Source organism: Pan troglodytes, chromosome 9 (assembly GCF_028858775.2).
Source record: "Pan troglodytes isolate AG18354 chromosome 9, NHGRI_mPanTro3-v2.0_pri, whole genome shotgun sequence".
Lineage (NCBI taxonomy): Eukaryota > Metazoa > Chordata > Mammalia > Primates > Hominidae > Pan > Pan troglodytes.
The window spans coordinates 35,749,412-35,762,500 of NC_072407.2; the positions used below are offsets into that span (position 1 = coordinate 35,749,412).

The 13,089-nt window shown below is 36.8% G+C and overlaps 1 protein-coding gene across 4 annotated transcripts in view; it reads left to right on the forward strand.

Annotated features, from left to right (window-relative positions):
* Window positions 1–13,089, forward strand: part of ELP4 (elongator acetyltransferase complex subunit 4) — a 274,173-nt gene that overhangs the window by 240,309 nt on the left and 20,775 nt on the right. For 2 of the 4 annotated variants that reach the window (XM_016920616.3, XM_054662187.2), the window contains exon 10: window positions 3,393–3,871. The exons of the other annotated variants lie outside the window; for them this stretch is intronic. In XM_016920616.3, the coding sequence (XP_016776105.3) occupies window positions 3,393–3,536 (144 nt within the window). In that variant the 3' untranslated portion in view covers window positions 3,537–3,871. Of the gene's footprint in view, window positions 1–3,392; window positions 3,872–13,089 lie in introns of those variants that run through there. 4 annotated transcript variants of the gene reach the window in all.

Sequence of the window (13,089 nt, forward strand, 5' to 3'; positions counted from 1 at the left end):
GCTCCGCCTCCCAGGTTCACGCCATTCTCCTGCCTCAGCCTCCTGAGTAGCTGGGACTACAGGTGCCCACCACCGTGCCCAGCTAATTTTTTTTTTTTTTTGTATTTTTTACTAGAGACGGGGTTTCACCGTGTTAGCCAGGATGGTCTCAATCTCCTGACCTTGTGATCTGCCTGCCTCGGCCTCCCAAAGTGCTGGGACTATAGGTGTGAGCCACCACGCCCGGCCACCTTTTATAATATTGATAGAAGTATTTCCTGGAAGCATATGGTTTGCTTGGTAGTTATTCTTCCAACTTTGTTGCTGGCAGAATATCACCCCAAGGAAGGGAGTACAGATTGGTAATGGAAATCAGCCTCAGTGTGGGTAGCATAGCTCTCAAGAATTGTGGTGAGGCTTTTTCTAAACTCTGGAGAAACTTCTTGAGGTTTTTCAGAACAATGAAGCCTTCAGGAAAAGTAACTACTTTCTTTTTAGTACATGGTTACCTCATTCACAGTAAAAACCATCTCTCTTCCCTGTCACGGTGGTCTTTCCCTCAGGCTACCTGGGATGCAGTCAAAGGTTGTCAGAGTCCTTGATTGTCTTGCCTGAAGTTACAACCTGACCTAGATGGATGTGACATGTTGTCCTTGTCCTGTTGCTCAGTTTACTTCCATAGAGGTTTTCTTCCATAAAAAGTGTTGTGTTTTTAATTGTTTTTGTTTTTTTTTACATGTTCTCCTGTCTACCCAATTCCTCAGAGCCCTGAAACAGTAAGAAATGTGGAATTTCTGATTTCTCCTTCCAGCCAGAATATCTTCCTGATAGTGTGTTTCTTACGGGGCTCATTTAAATGTCTTCTGTGGTGAAATTCAGGCTTTTGTTGTTATTCCCTGTGATCTCCCTAACTGTTCAGCTCCATGTCCAGGCTTAGTTCACTGTATTCTATTCATGATTCACCTTTCCCTTCTCCAGCCTATAGGCAGACATGCATTTAACTGAAATGTACAGAAGAAACATTCCTTTTCTTAACCTCCACAGAAGAGAATTCTTCAGGCTCCAGTATTTAACACCTCATTTTCAGTATCTTTGCATATAGACTATAAAATGTTAAAGTCTGAAAGAACCTAGGATATCACCAAGTCCTAAACTTATTTCATGTGTGAGAGGATTGAGTCCTAGAGAACTACATACAATACACATTCTAAACCCTCTCTCAACTCAAATTAATATGTGTGTTTTAAATGATGACTTTCTAACAAGTTCACTGGTAGAAATTGGCCTTGGCACCAATTTGTAAAGCTGACTATGGCCGTATCCAAGAACAAAGCCTAAAGTTCTTTTAAGGGCTTAATTTATTTCATGCATCAAGCCTCTACATATGTCCAGCATTTTTCCAACTTAAAAACTAATTTCAAACGATACATACAATCTTCTTTTGAGCCCTCATCAACCATGTGTCCTCTCCCAACTCTACTTTCTGAAAAATGTGGGAGAGGAAGAAGGAACCAAAACTTTACTGTCAGACAAGAGATACACAGGAAACACAGTTGCCATTAGTACCATATAGGGTGAAAAAATGGCTTCATCCCTTTCAGAAAGGCTGAACTGGGAAGATGAGGAAAAAGACAGCATACTCAGAGTTTGACATTGAATAGACACTCAACAAATATTTTTTGAATGAATGAAATGAGGTGAATCAATGAACCATGGACCTGAGGCTCTATCTCAAGCATACCCTCTTTTCTGAACCCCAACAACTTGGACATCACCATTTGATGATTCCAAAGAAACTTAAACATGTCTAAAACTTAATTAATCGCCTTTTCACCCATCTCCTACTCTAATGTTCCCTGTCTCAATGCCTGGTACCTAAAAATGCCAACCACATAAGCCACTAACCTAGAAGTCATCCTCTCATTGACTCCTCACCTCCAGTCTAACAAGTCCTGTCAATGCTACCCTTTACAATATGCCACATCTATCAAAAATCTTCCCCACAAAAAAGGTACAAAATCTAGATAACTTTATTACAACTTCATGTAATCCCTCTTGTAAAAGCTGTGTAAGAAAACAGAGGGAAAAAAACCTATTCAACTAATTTTATAAAAGTAGCATTATCAAAACTAGATAGGGATAATACGGGAAAAGGAAACTGTACATCAGTCTCACTATTGCAGATAGAAAAAAAATTCTAAATAGAACAGTGTCAGGTGGAATTTGGCAGTTTATTCACACACACACTCACACACACTGCTACTATTGCTACTACTAGATAAGATTTCTCACAAAAACAGGAATGATTCAACATCACAATGTAGAAATGTACTTGATATAACTTAGCACTTGTTCTTAGTAATTTTAAAAAACAAATTTCCTAGGAAACAGCATAGAAGAAAAGTTCCTATCCTGATAAAGGGTCACCATCAGGGACAAAGAAAATATATTTTTCTTAGTCACCATCAGGAACAAAGAGAATATATTTTTCTTAATGATAAATTTTTGGAAATATTTCTACTAAAGTCAGGAGTAAGAATGTCCACTCTCTCAGGGTCTATTTTGCATTGTTACTAGAGATGCTAACCATTTTAATAACTCCCTAATGGGAAAGAAGCAAGTATTATAAAAACTGGAAGGCCGGGTGCGGTGGCTCACGTCTGTAATCCCAGCACTTTGGGAGGCCGAGGCGGACGGATCACGAGGTCAGGAGATCAAGACCATCCTGGCTAACACGGTGAAACCCCGTCTCTACTAAAAATACAAAAAATTAGCCGGGCATGGTGGTGGGTGCCTGTAGTCCCAGCTACTCGGGAGGCTGAGGCAGGAGAATGGCATGAACCCGGGGGGCGGAGCTTGCAGTGAGCTGGGATCGCGCCACTGAACTCCAGCCTGGACGACAGAGTGAGACTCCATCTCAAAAAAAAAAAAAAAAAAAAGAACTGGAAAGAACAATACCAAACTGTCCATATCTATAGCCAAGAGAATCTGCAAACAGAATTCAACAAGGTTGCCAGATTCAGGACCTGAGACCTAGAACTTGGTATTCCTATAACTAACCTTACTTAGCCTGTCTATATTACGGTTTACTCATCTGTATAAGGGTCATCGAGAAGATTAACCAATGTAAAGTACCTGGTGCGTTGCAAGTACATAAGTATGAGCTATTACTAGCACCATTGAATTAATACACTACATTTAGCAGTCTTACTATACCTAACTAGAAAATATAATAATAATAGCTAATGATTATTTATCAACTCATGTTGTCTGCTTACCAAAAAAGATCTGCATTAGCTTTCCAAATCACTCTGTAGAAAAGCTGAAGTCTTTCAAGTGACTTACAAGACTTATGTGATTTTGCCCTCTACTTTATGTCTTTCTTCATCTCCTGTTTACTTACTTTTCTTCAGATGTGCTGGCCTCCTCACTATTCCTGGATTCACCCTGCAAACTACCTCCTCAGGGCCTTGATATTGCTATTCCCTCTGCCTAGGACAATGCAAATTAAAATAACAACTATCATGTCATACCCATCAAATTGGTGTATTTTCTAAAGCCTGGGAGTCAAGTAAGTTGGCAAAGAAGTTAAGAGAAACAGGAACTTTCATACTCTACTGATGGTTGTGTAAATTGTTACAACTGCTTCTCAGAAAAAGTTGGCAATAACTTGTAATATGGATACCGTGGATGTTTTTTGACCAGGAAATTCCACTTGTGGATATACACTCTAGAACAACTTCAGCACATAAATAAGAAGAAAAGTAAAAGAATGTTGAATATAGCATTTTTTGTGAAACAGAAAAATATGAGATAAGTTACAAAATGATACATGCATTATGATTGCATTTGTATGAAATTTATTAAATTTTAAACATGTAAAATAACATTATACATTATTTGTGTATATACATATATCTAGTAGTGATTCAAAACTGTCCATGAGAAAAATAGATGTCAAATTTACTTCAGTGCTTACCTCTAGAGAGGTATGGAGTAGTGGAGAGATACACAGGAATCTTCACTATTCTTTTATTCTGAAGCAAGTGTGACCAAATGTTAGAAGGCAATAAAGTTTAGTGATGAGTACATGGGTGCTTTAATTAATGTTATTTTCTGAGTTTTCTGTATGTTTGAAGTATTTCTACGTAAATACACACATGCCCCAAATCTAGCCACTTCTTACCACCTCTGCTGCTATAATCGTGAGCCTAATCCCCATCATATCTTGCTATCATCCACTTCTCACAAAGGCTGCTACAGTAGCCTCCTAAATTGTCTACCCACACTTGTTTGCCATACACCATTCAAAGTAATCCTTTATCATGAAGTAAATCAGATTATGCTACTCCCCCGCTCAGAACACGCCAGTGGCTTCTCATTAAAATCCGTACTATTTACTCTGACTTACAAAGCTCCTGTCTACTCTCACAACTCATTCCCTAGCACTTTCCCCCTAGCCCACCAAGCTGCAACCACCTTCATCATCTTGCTGTTGCTTGCCAACCATGTTCTTACTTCAGCGACTTGCACCTACTGTACCCTCTAGTACAGTAATACTAGTACAACTAGTATTCCTTGCATTGTTCCCTACTTCACTTTTTTTAAGTCTGCTTGAATGACCTTCTCAGAAAGGCTTTCCCTGACCAACCTATCTTTAAAATATCCTCTCCCCAGGCTGGGCATGCTGGCTCATGCCTGTAATCCCAGCACTTTGGGAGGCCGAGGTGGGTGGATCACCTTATGTCAGGAGTTCGAGACCAGCCCAACCAACATGGTGAAACCCTATCTCTACTAAAAAATACAAAAATTAGCTGGGCATGGTGGCGGGCACCTGTAATCCCAGCTACTCAGGAGGGTGAGGCAGGAGAATCGCTTGAACCCAGGAGGCGGAGGTTGCAGTGAGCCAAGATCACGCCATTACACTTCAGCCTGGGCGACAGAGCAAGACTCTATGTCAAAAATCCTCTCCCTGGCCTAAAGCAATGACACCCCCATAACAATGGCATTCTAGTGCCAGTTCTTGCTCTCTGAGCTCAGTTTTCCAGTAAAAGAAACCAGGGCTTCAGGAAGAAGTGTTTGATTGCTGGATTCCAGGCCCAAAGGAGGGAAAATATAAAACAAGACTGAACATCATGTGCCAAAAAGTAAGGAAACATTTAAAGAAAGATGGATGGGGACATGTCAGAAAACCCACAGGAGCCAGCCTGAAATAGCTCCTAATGACCAAAGATAAAACAATTTGAGCAAGAAAATAGTATTGTTTTTTAGCCCCTAAAATAAAATAAATATCTATGAGTTCATACTATTGTAATAAATAAATTAATGAATTAGTAAATCTAGAAGGAAAGAGGGAAATAGAGAATTGCTATTAGGCAGATAACACAGTAATAAATGTTGCAGACAAGATTCCTCAAAGGATGCAAAAATTAATGGGTAGAAATTTGAGCAAGGTACTTACAAAGTATAAGGTAAAACTTTATGTTACAGAAACCTGACAGACACCAACTTGACAAAATAGTCAAGGTAAACAGCACCAGTATATAAGACATATCAGCATCATGAACCCCTTGGTAAAATGCGCTGAGAAGCAGACATTATTTTTTTAGCAGTCTTGCCAAAAATGCATAATTTCTATCATGAAAAAACTTCAGACAAACCCATATTGAGGAACAGTCTATAAAATAACTGATCAGTACTCTTTAGAAGTATCAAAGTCATACATAAAAGATGAGGAAAAATTGAGGAATTGTTATAGACTAGAGGAGACTGTGGAGATATAGCAACTGAATGCAAGTGGGATCCTGGAATTACAAAAAAAAAAAAAAAAAAAAGAAGATTAGTGGACCTGGACCTAGTACCTAAAATAATACCTGTAGCTTAGTAATTACTTATCAAATTGGTAAGTCTGTCCATCCATTCATCCATCCATCTTTGATACCTCCCTTTTTCTCATGCTTCACATCCAATTTCTCACCAAATCTTCATTTAACACCTGGTTCCTTGTGGAGAGAGACTAGGAGACAAATGATATCAGCAACACCACAACAACTTTTTGGTAGATCCTCTGAATTTTCCTACATATCCGGGATAAGATTTTATTTTGAAGGAGTAAATATTGAAAGGTTTGGGAAATTTATTTAAAAGAATCACAGAGGTGATCACAAATAGAAGTAACAAAGCCTCTGGCTTTGCCTGTTTTGGGGGATGGGAGCTCATCTTCACTTGCCTGGATTGCTGTACTGGCCTCCTAATTGGTCTCCCTGCTTCCAGTGTTGCCCAGCCCGTTATTCCCACAGAAGAATGATGTCCTTATAGCCAGAGAAGTATTTTCAGGAGGAAAATCTAATCATGCCACTTTCCATGACTAAAAGCCTTCATTGATTCACCACTGCCTTCAGAATGGAAGCCCTACAGATTCTGCTTCTGCCTACTTCTCCATCCTTATCTTTTACTATTTCTGGCACAAACCATAATCACCATTCATACCAAACAACCCACACTTTTACCCCTCTTTGGCTTTGCATTTGCTGTTTTTCTTCTTCTCCTAGGACTCTAATTTCCCATCTAACTCTAACTTGCCTTTTAAATTTGACTGGAGCAGTACCTTCTCCTCAAAGCCTTTCCTTGTCCGTTAAAGTCTCTCTTTAAGTGTACTTTCAGCTCCTTTGCAGCACCTTCTTAAGGACAAGGATTACTTGAATCTCCAGCTAGCTTGTTGCCTTGTACATGGTGGTGCTCAATAAACGTTGGTTGAGAAAGAAAAGGAAGAAAGGAAAAAAGGAGAGGACAGGGAGGTTTTAAAGTTATGTAAATATTAAGCAAAAAAAGTCTTCCCTGCTTTTCTCCTTCTCTACTTTGATTTCAGGCTCTTGCATATTTGTGTAATTTATTTTACCTGATTATCTGCTTATCCTTTGACATAGATGAAACATAAATATCCATTAACTGAAAGAGATTTAGAAAGCTGTCCACCGCGGCATAAACAATGGCTGATAACAATGGTATTGAGCCAGATTAAGAGTATGAATTGCATGTTTCATTGTAACCATCAGAGAATCTGATATAATGTCTAGATTTTTAACTTCTTCACCATCTTTAAACTTGACAATGCCAGTTTTTTGAAAAAATCATACTGAAATATAGAACTATCACCAAAAACTGTTTTAAAACAACATGTGCCATCTTAAGGAATGCAAGAAAATCAAAATATGCCTTCTACTTACTTCATTTGTTTCCTCTGTATTTGTAATTACTGATGAGTTTACTTGGTATTTATTTGCTATACCCAGACTATGGAAAACCATGGAAGGGGTTAAATAAATTAGCCCCTGGGTTTTGAGTCTACCTAAGGAAAAACAAATTTCTAAGGGAAAGCAGGGGAAGTATAAAGTTAGTGGAAGGGGAAAGAGCCCAGTTACATTTTTACCTCTTTGAATTCTTTCCAAATCAGACTACAGATTTTTTTTTTTTTTTTTTTTTGCATCTACCATGCCAAGCATGATATTTTTAGCAACAGTAGTACAGAGCAAGCAGCCTGTCGTTTGGGAGCTGACAAATAAGCACACTGTTCCTCTTAAACACAATATGCTCCACATCTTTATCTCCACTCATCCTTACAGAAGCTCTTCAGCTTGCCGTGTTTCTTTAAGGAAATGACAAGGAGCACTGGTTAATAAGCTCTTGGGGTTATTCAATATCCCTCTTCAATGCTCATTTTCTGAAGTTGAAAACACTTATGCATGTGCTCACATGCACACTAAACTTTGTCAGAGATGAAGTACTTCCAAATGGTACTTGAATGTGATTAAGAGAACCCTGGGCCTGATAGGACTCATTACACAACACGCCAGACGTAACAGTTTGCTCAAATTTTGGTTCTAAGAAAAGGAAACATCTTGGTAAAAAATGGCTCATAGAAGTGGAGGTAATAGTTTATTGTATTTCTATATAAATGTGTGCTCAATACATCATTTTAAAAGAAATGTAACAGACTTTCTTCTTACAAAATATACTTAACATTGGAATAGTGTCTGTCATTTCTTTGGCATTAGACAAAGAAATCAAAGTCTGTTTGACTTACTGCCATGAGTTTCTGGTCTAGAGTTATCTATTTTTCCTCCCTGATCATTATAATTTTCTAAAACAATTCAGGACTATATTAAACAATTTTATACTTAATGTCATTGGTGAATTTTATGTTTATTTTCAAGTCAAACAATGATTAATAATGTTATTTTACAATGTGTTTCTACAGATCTTTCAACACAGCTTAAAGTTACTGAATTCAGTTTTCAACTTCTAATTTCAGAGTGTATTAACAACCATCCCATGGTTGAATTTCCTACCCCTAGGTAAATTCCTCGAGGATTTTTTATATTATCTCAGCCTTTAATTTGTGGGTCACACTCATGTTCGTTCTTTATCATTCCAGAAATGGAATCTGTTCGAGTTATATAGCAATATAGTGAAGAAATTAGAAATTAATGGTTGTTGAAATCAAATAGATAGACTTATAGGAACTTGATTGTTAAGCCCAAGGTTTTATAGATGATAATTGCCCTGTGTTTCAACTGGACTAGACTATTATGACCATGGACGTTGTCAGCCTAGAAAATTCTCTGCTTTTGCATTTTTTGCCCAACCCAAGTTTTGTCAGATAGTATATGTCACAGTATATTGTACAAGACCTCACCTCACACTAAAACATTTTATATGAAATAAATTCTGTTGTTAATGGTATGTTGACAAAGAGGGTGGAACTTTTTTTTTTTTTTTTTTTTTTTTGAGATGGTCTCACTCTGTTGCCCAGGCTTGAGTACAGTGGTGCAGTCACAGCTCACAGCAAACTCCACCTTCCAGGTTCAAGCAGTTCTCCCACCTCAGCATCCCAAATAAGCTGAGACTACAAGTGCACACCACCACACTCAGCTAATTTTTGTATTTTTTGTAGAGACAAGGTCTCACTATGTTGCCCAAGCTGGTCTCGAAATCCTAACCTAAGTGAGCCACCACACCCAGCCAGAAGTTTTTAATAGAAAATTTTTAAAACATTTAATGATCTTAACAAGCTCATGTCATATTATGTAACATATCTAGTTGTTTTCTTATTGGTAGATATACGCTTGTGACTTACTTTCTTCCATCATTCTGTTCTGTGAAAATTAACAAAATTGCTTAATATGTTTTTATTTAAATGGCTACACATGGCTGAGAATTAATCTTATATTCTGTTACCTATACAACAAATAGCAAAAAGAAGTTTTGCTTGGTGTACCCACATAATGCGTTAATCATCCTCCAAAGTAATTAATTTACAAATCAAGAAGTTCTTTCCCACACATATTTCCTTCTAGTAGAAAAGCAAAATTAGAGAATATATTAAGTTTTGAGTTTTTTCCTTTGTCCTTAGGTGCCTTAAATGCCTATGTATAATTCTACAAGAATCCACTGCTTAAAAATAATTGATTTTATCCTGAATGACTGGAGCACCTATGCTAACATTAGCCATACCTTATTAGGGTAAGGAAAATATATCATTCATGGATATGCAAACTATCCTTTCTTTTTAAAGGGAGATTTATCCTAAAAGGTGTCTGAAGTAAGAATTCACTTTCCTTTTCCCAAGCTCCCCAAAACATAATTTCACTAACTGTGTAATATGCATCTTCTCATAAACCTCCACAAAGTACACAACAGCCTGTTGCTTACTTTTTATTAAGGCTTATTTTCACACACTAATAGCATTGTTTTTCATGTAATATGCCCTACCTCGTTTAAGTGTTTTCTTTTCTTTTTCTTTTTTCTTTTTTTTTTTGAGACGGAGTCTCGCTCTGTCACCCAGGCTGGAGTGCAGTGGCACGGGCTTGGCTCACTGCAACCTCCGCCTCTTGGGTTCAAGGGATTCTTGTGCCTCAGCCTCCCGAGTAGCTGGGATTACAGGTATATGCCATGACACACAGCTAATTTTTGTATTTTTAGCAGAGACAGGGTTTCACTTGGCCAGGGTAGTCTTGAACTCCTGACCTCAAGTAATCCACCTGCCTCCCCTTCCCAAAGTGCTGGAATTACAGACTATGAGCCACTATGGTCGGTCAGTGTTTTCTAATTACCAGCTTGAATAGTTTGTATTCATCAGCTTCAGTGCTTTATTAAGTGATCTGAGATATTGATGAGCCTGACTACCATAAAGATATATACTTTTATGTCCACCTTTGGGATGGGCTCTATATCACATAAACTCCCAACAAATTACATACCAACTTCTCCTCCAATGCTAGGGAAAGAGAAGCTTACCTTAGCTACATGGACACTAGAAAAACTGAAGTTTTGACTAAGCAGTATCTCATTTATTTGGCCTGCTGTTTCCTAATGGCACAACTTTGAAACATGTCACCACGTTAAATCTAATCTAGGCTCAAAAAGTCCTATTTCTTCTTTCCTGTGGATTTCATAATATTTCCAGAATGCCTCTAGTCCTTGAAAGAAATTACTCTAAACCCCAGCTTAACAGGTTGAAATATATCTTGCCATCCTGATTTTATCTTTCTTGCTTTGGCAAGTTCTTTTCCTTAAGTAGAAATATGCGTCAGTTTAAGTATGCTAGATTTTTTAAAATGTATTATAAAAACATTGGAAGACGATATTTGTATTTCAAAGGGTCTTTTAACTTTACACAAGATTCCTAATAGGTCCCACTTAAGTATAAGTTAAATAGCATATTTCACTTCATGTCAATTTAATTTAGATATAACTTTTTAGAAATAATACTTCCTGTAACTGTACTTAGATGACTTCCTTAGATATTCCAGATGATTCTAAGGGAAAATTAAATGCAAATTATTATGACGTATTATTTAACCCTATTATGTTATGATTATAATAGCAGAGACCAGTCATCTTTTTACCAGAATGTTGTATGTTTCTGAGTGATCAGATGCATTGCTTTCTCAATCCAAAAATAACATGTACTAATAATTCACTGCTATTTCAAAAAGTTAGGCTTAGGATGTTCCCAATAACTATACATCCCCAAGAGTAAGGAACTATGGGGCTTAAATTTATTTTGAGTATTTTATGAATCTTTAGCTCTCTTAGGAATTAAACTATATGCTGTGTTCTATAGTTAAGTTAGGTATCGGCTTTTTCAGAAACTTTATCAACTCAATGGCAAGGCTGTTCGCGGTGGCTCACGCCTGTAATCCCACCACTTTGGAGGCCAAGGCAAGGGGATCGCTTCGGCAACATGGCAAGACCCTGTCTCTACAAAAAATTTCAAAAATTAGCTGGGCATGGTGGCACACACTTGTGGTCCCAGCTACTCGGGAGGCTGAGGTGGGAGGATCACTTGAACCCAGAAAGTGGAGGCTGCAGTGAGCCATGATTGCACGACTACACTCCAGCCTGAGCAACAGAGCAAGGCCCTGTCTCAAAAAAAAAAAAAAAAAGCCATTCAGATGCTGTTTAGAGTAATAAAACAATTACTCATTTTTAAACTATACCCAAGATTGAACTTTAATATTTTAAGTTGGAGGAATGGAAATGGAAGGAGTCAATATACTTTTTCACCAGAATAGAATTTCAACCTGTTACATATATACCAGTAAGTATATAAAATCTCTGTAAAGATGGACATTTATGAAACCAAAAAAAGATTTGAATTTAAAAATGTACATTCTAATAGCATGGGCAATAAAGGATAGGGACAGTGGGGAGATATGCTAATAGGAAGATATATTAAAGAAAATTGAAATGAGAACATAAGTTCATTAGAAAGATATTAGGGCAAATGATTTATTAAGCTAAACAAATAAGAAGGAGTATCTTAGTAAATAAGGACAGTTGGCATGTATGTAGGTGTGGTCTTGGGACTTTGCCACCCAGACCAGGGATTTGGGCTGTGGGGAAGGATGATGACCATCTGCTCCAAGTGACTCCTACTGGCTGATACACAGAGCTCAGTTGGCATCAGTCTCAGAAGAGACTGCCAGCCTCCCAATCAGAAAATAAGCAAAACAATGGCATTGCTGTCAAGCACAGAAATGAAGTTTAAGATTTAAGTAATAAGTGGCGACTCAGAAAGGGTCAGGGAACCTTAGAGTGTAATCCAGACAGATATAAGTTGGCTTGATTGTGAAATGGACCATCCTGACAGTTAATGGAGGATACTTGAAAAGCTAGGCAGAAATGATCTACAGTGACCGTGGTAAGCAGACTGAAACTATTACAGCTCACGAGATACTTAGCACAACCTTTAACATCTAAACCAGACACAAAGACCATATAACACTACAAAACAGAAAAAAACTTGACCTATGCACAAATTAGATTATATGAAAATAATGTAAATATCACTGAGATTGAGGCAAAGTAGTAAAAAGATAACTTTTGCCTACCTTCTTGTCTTCACAACAAAGTTTATTTAAATGATTTTTTCCTTAACAGCCTTCAAAAGCAGGACCAGTGAACTTTTTATTACCTTACAGAAATCTACATTTTATTCAAAAGAACTTGAAATTAAATGATAGAGTTTAAAAAATGTAAATTTTTAAATTTTTAAAAAATAACCTTTAGACTTCAAAAATACTTATTAAAATGAAGACTTTCTACAATAAGAATCTTTTCACTTTCTCTTTTTAAGTCAGAAGTAATTTTGGTTTTATATTTTGCATTTTGATAGACAAATGTATGTTCTTCCTGTAGATTATAGTCATTTTTAAGTATATTTAGCTATGATTATTTACAGCTCATGTATCATATGTATGATTAATTTTAAATAATTAAGTAGAAGGCATTCTTAGCTAAAATATAGATTTTTTATATATTAATTTGCCATATAGTTTATTCAGCTCTAATTTCTTATGTCTTAAGATATATTTTTTAAACAGCTATTTAGCTCTAAAAGTACTTCATATAAGTGTGCTTATTGGAATTTTTTATAGAAAAATAATTTTTTTCAGTGTGCAATATAATATAAATAATGATCAACCTGATACAGACTTTATACCTTGAATATTATATATAGGAAAGTATTAAATATAGAAATGAGCAGTTTTCCCTATAGCTATTTATGGGCTATTATTGAATAAAAACAAAAGTACTTTAAATAAT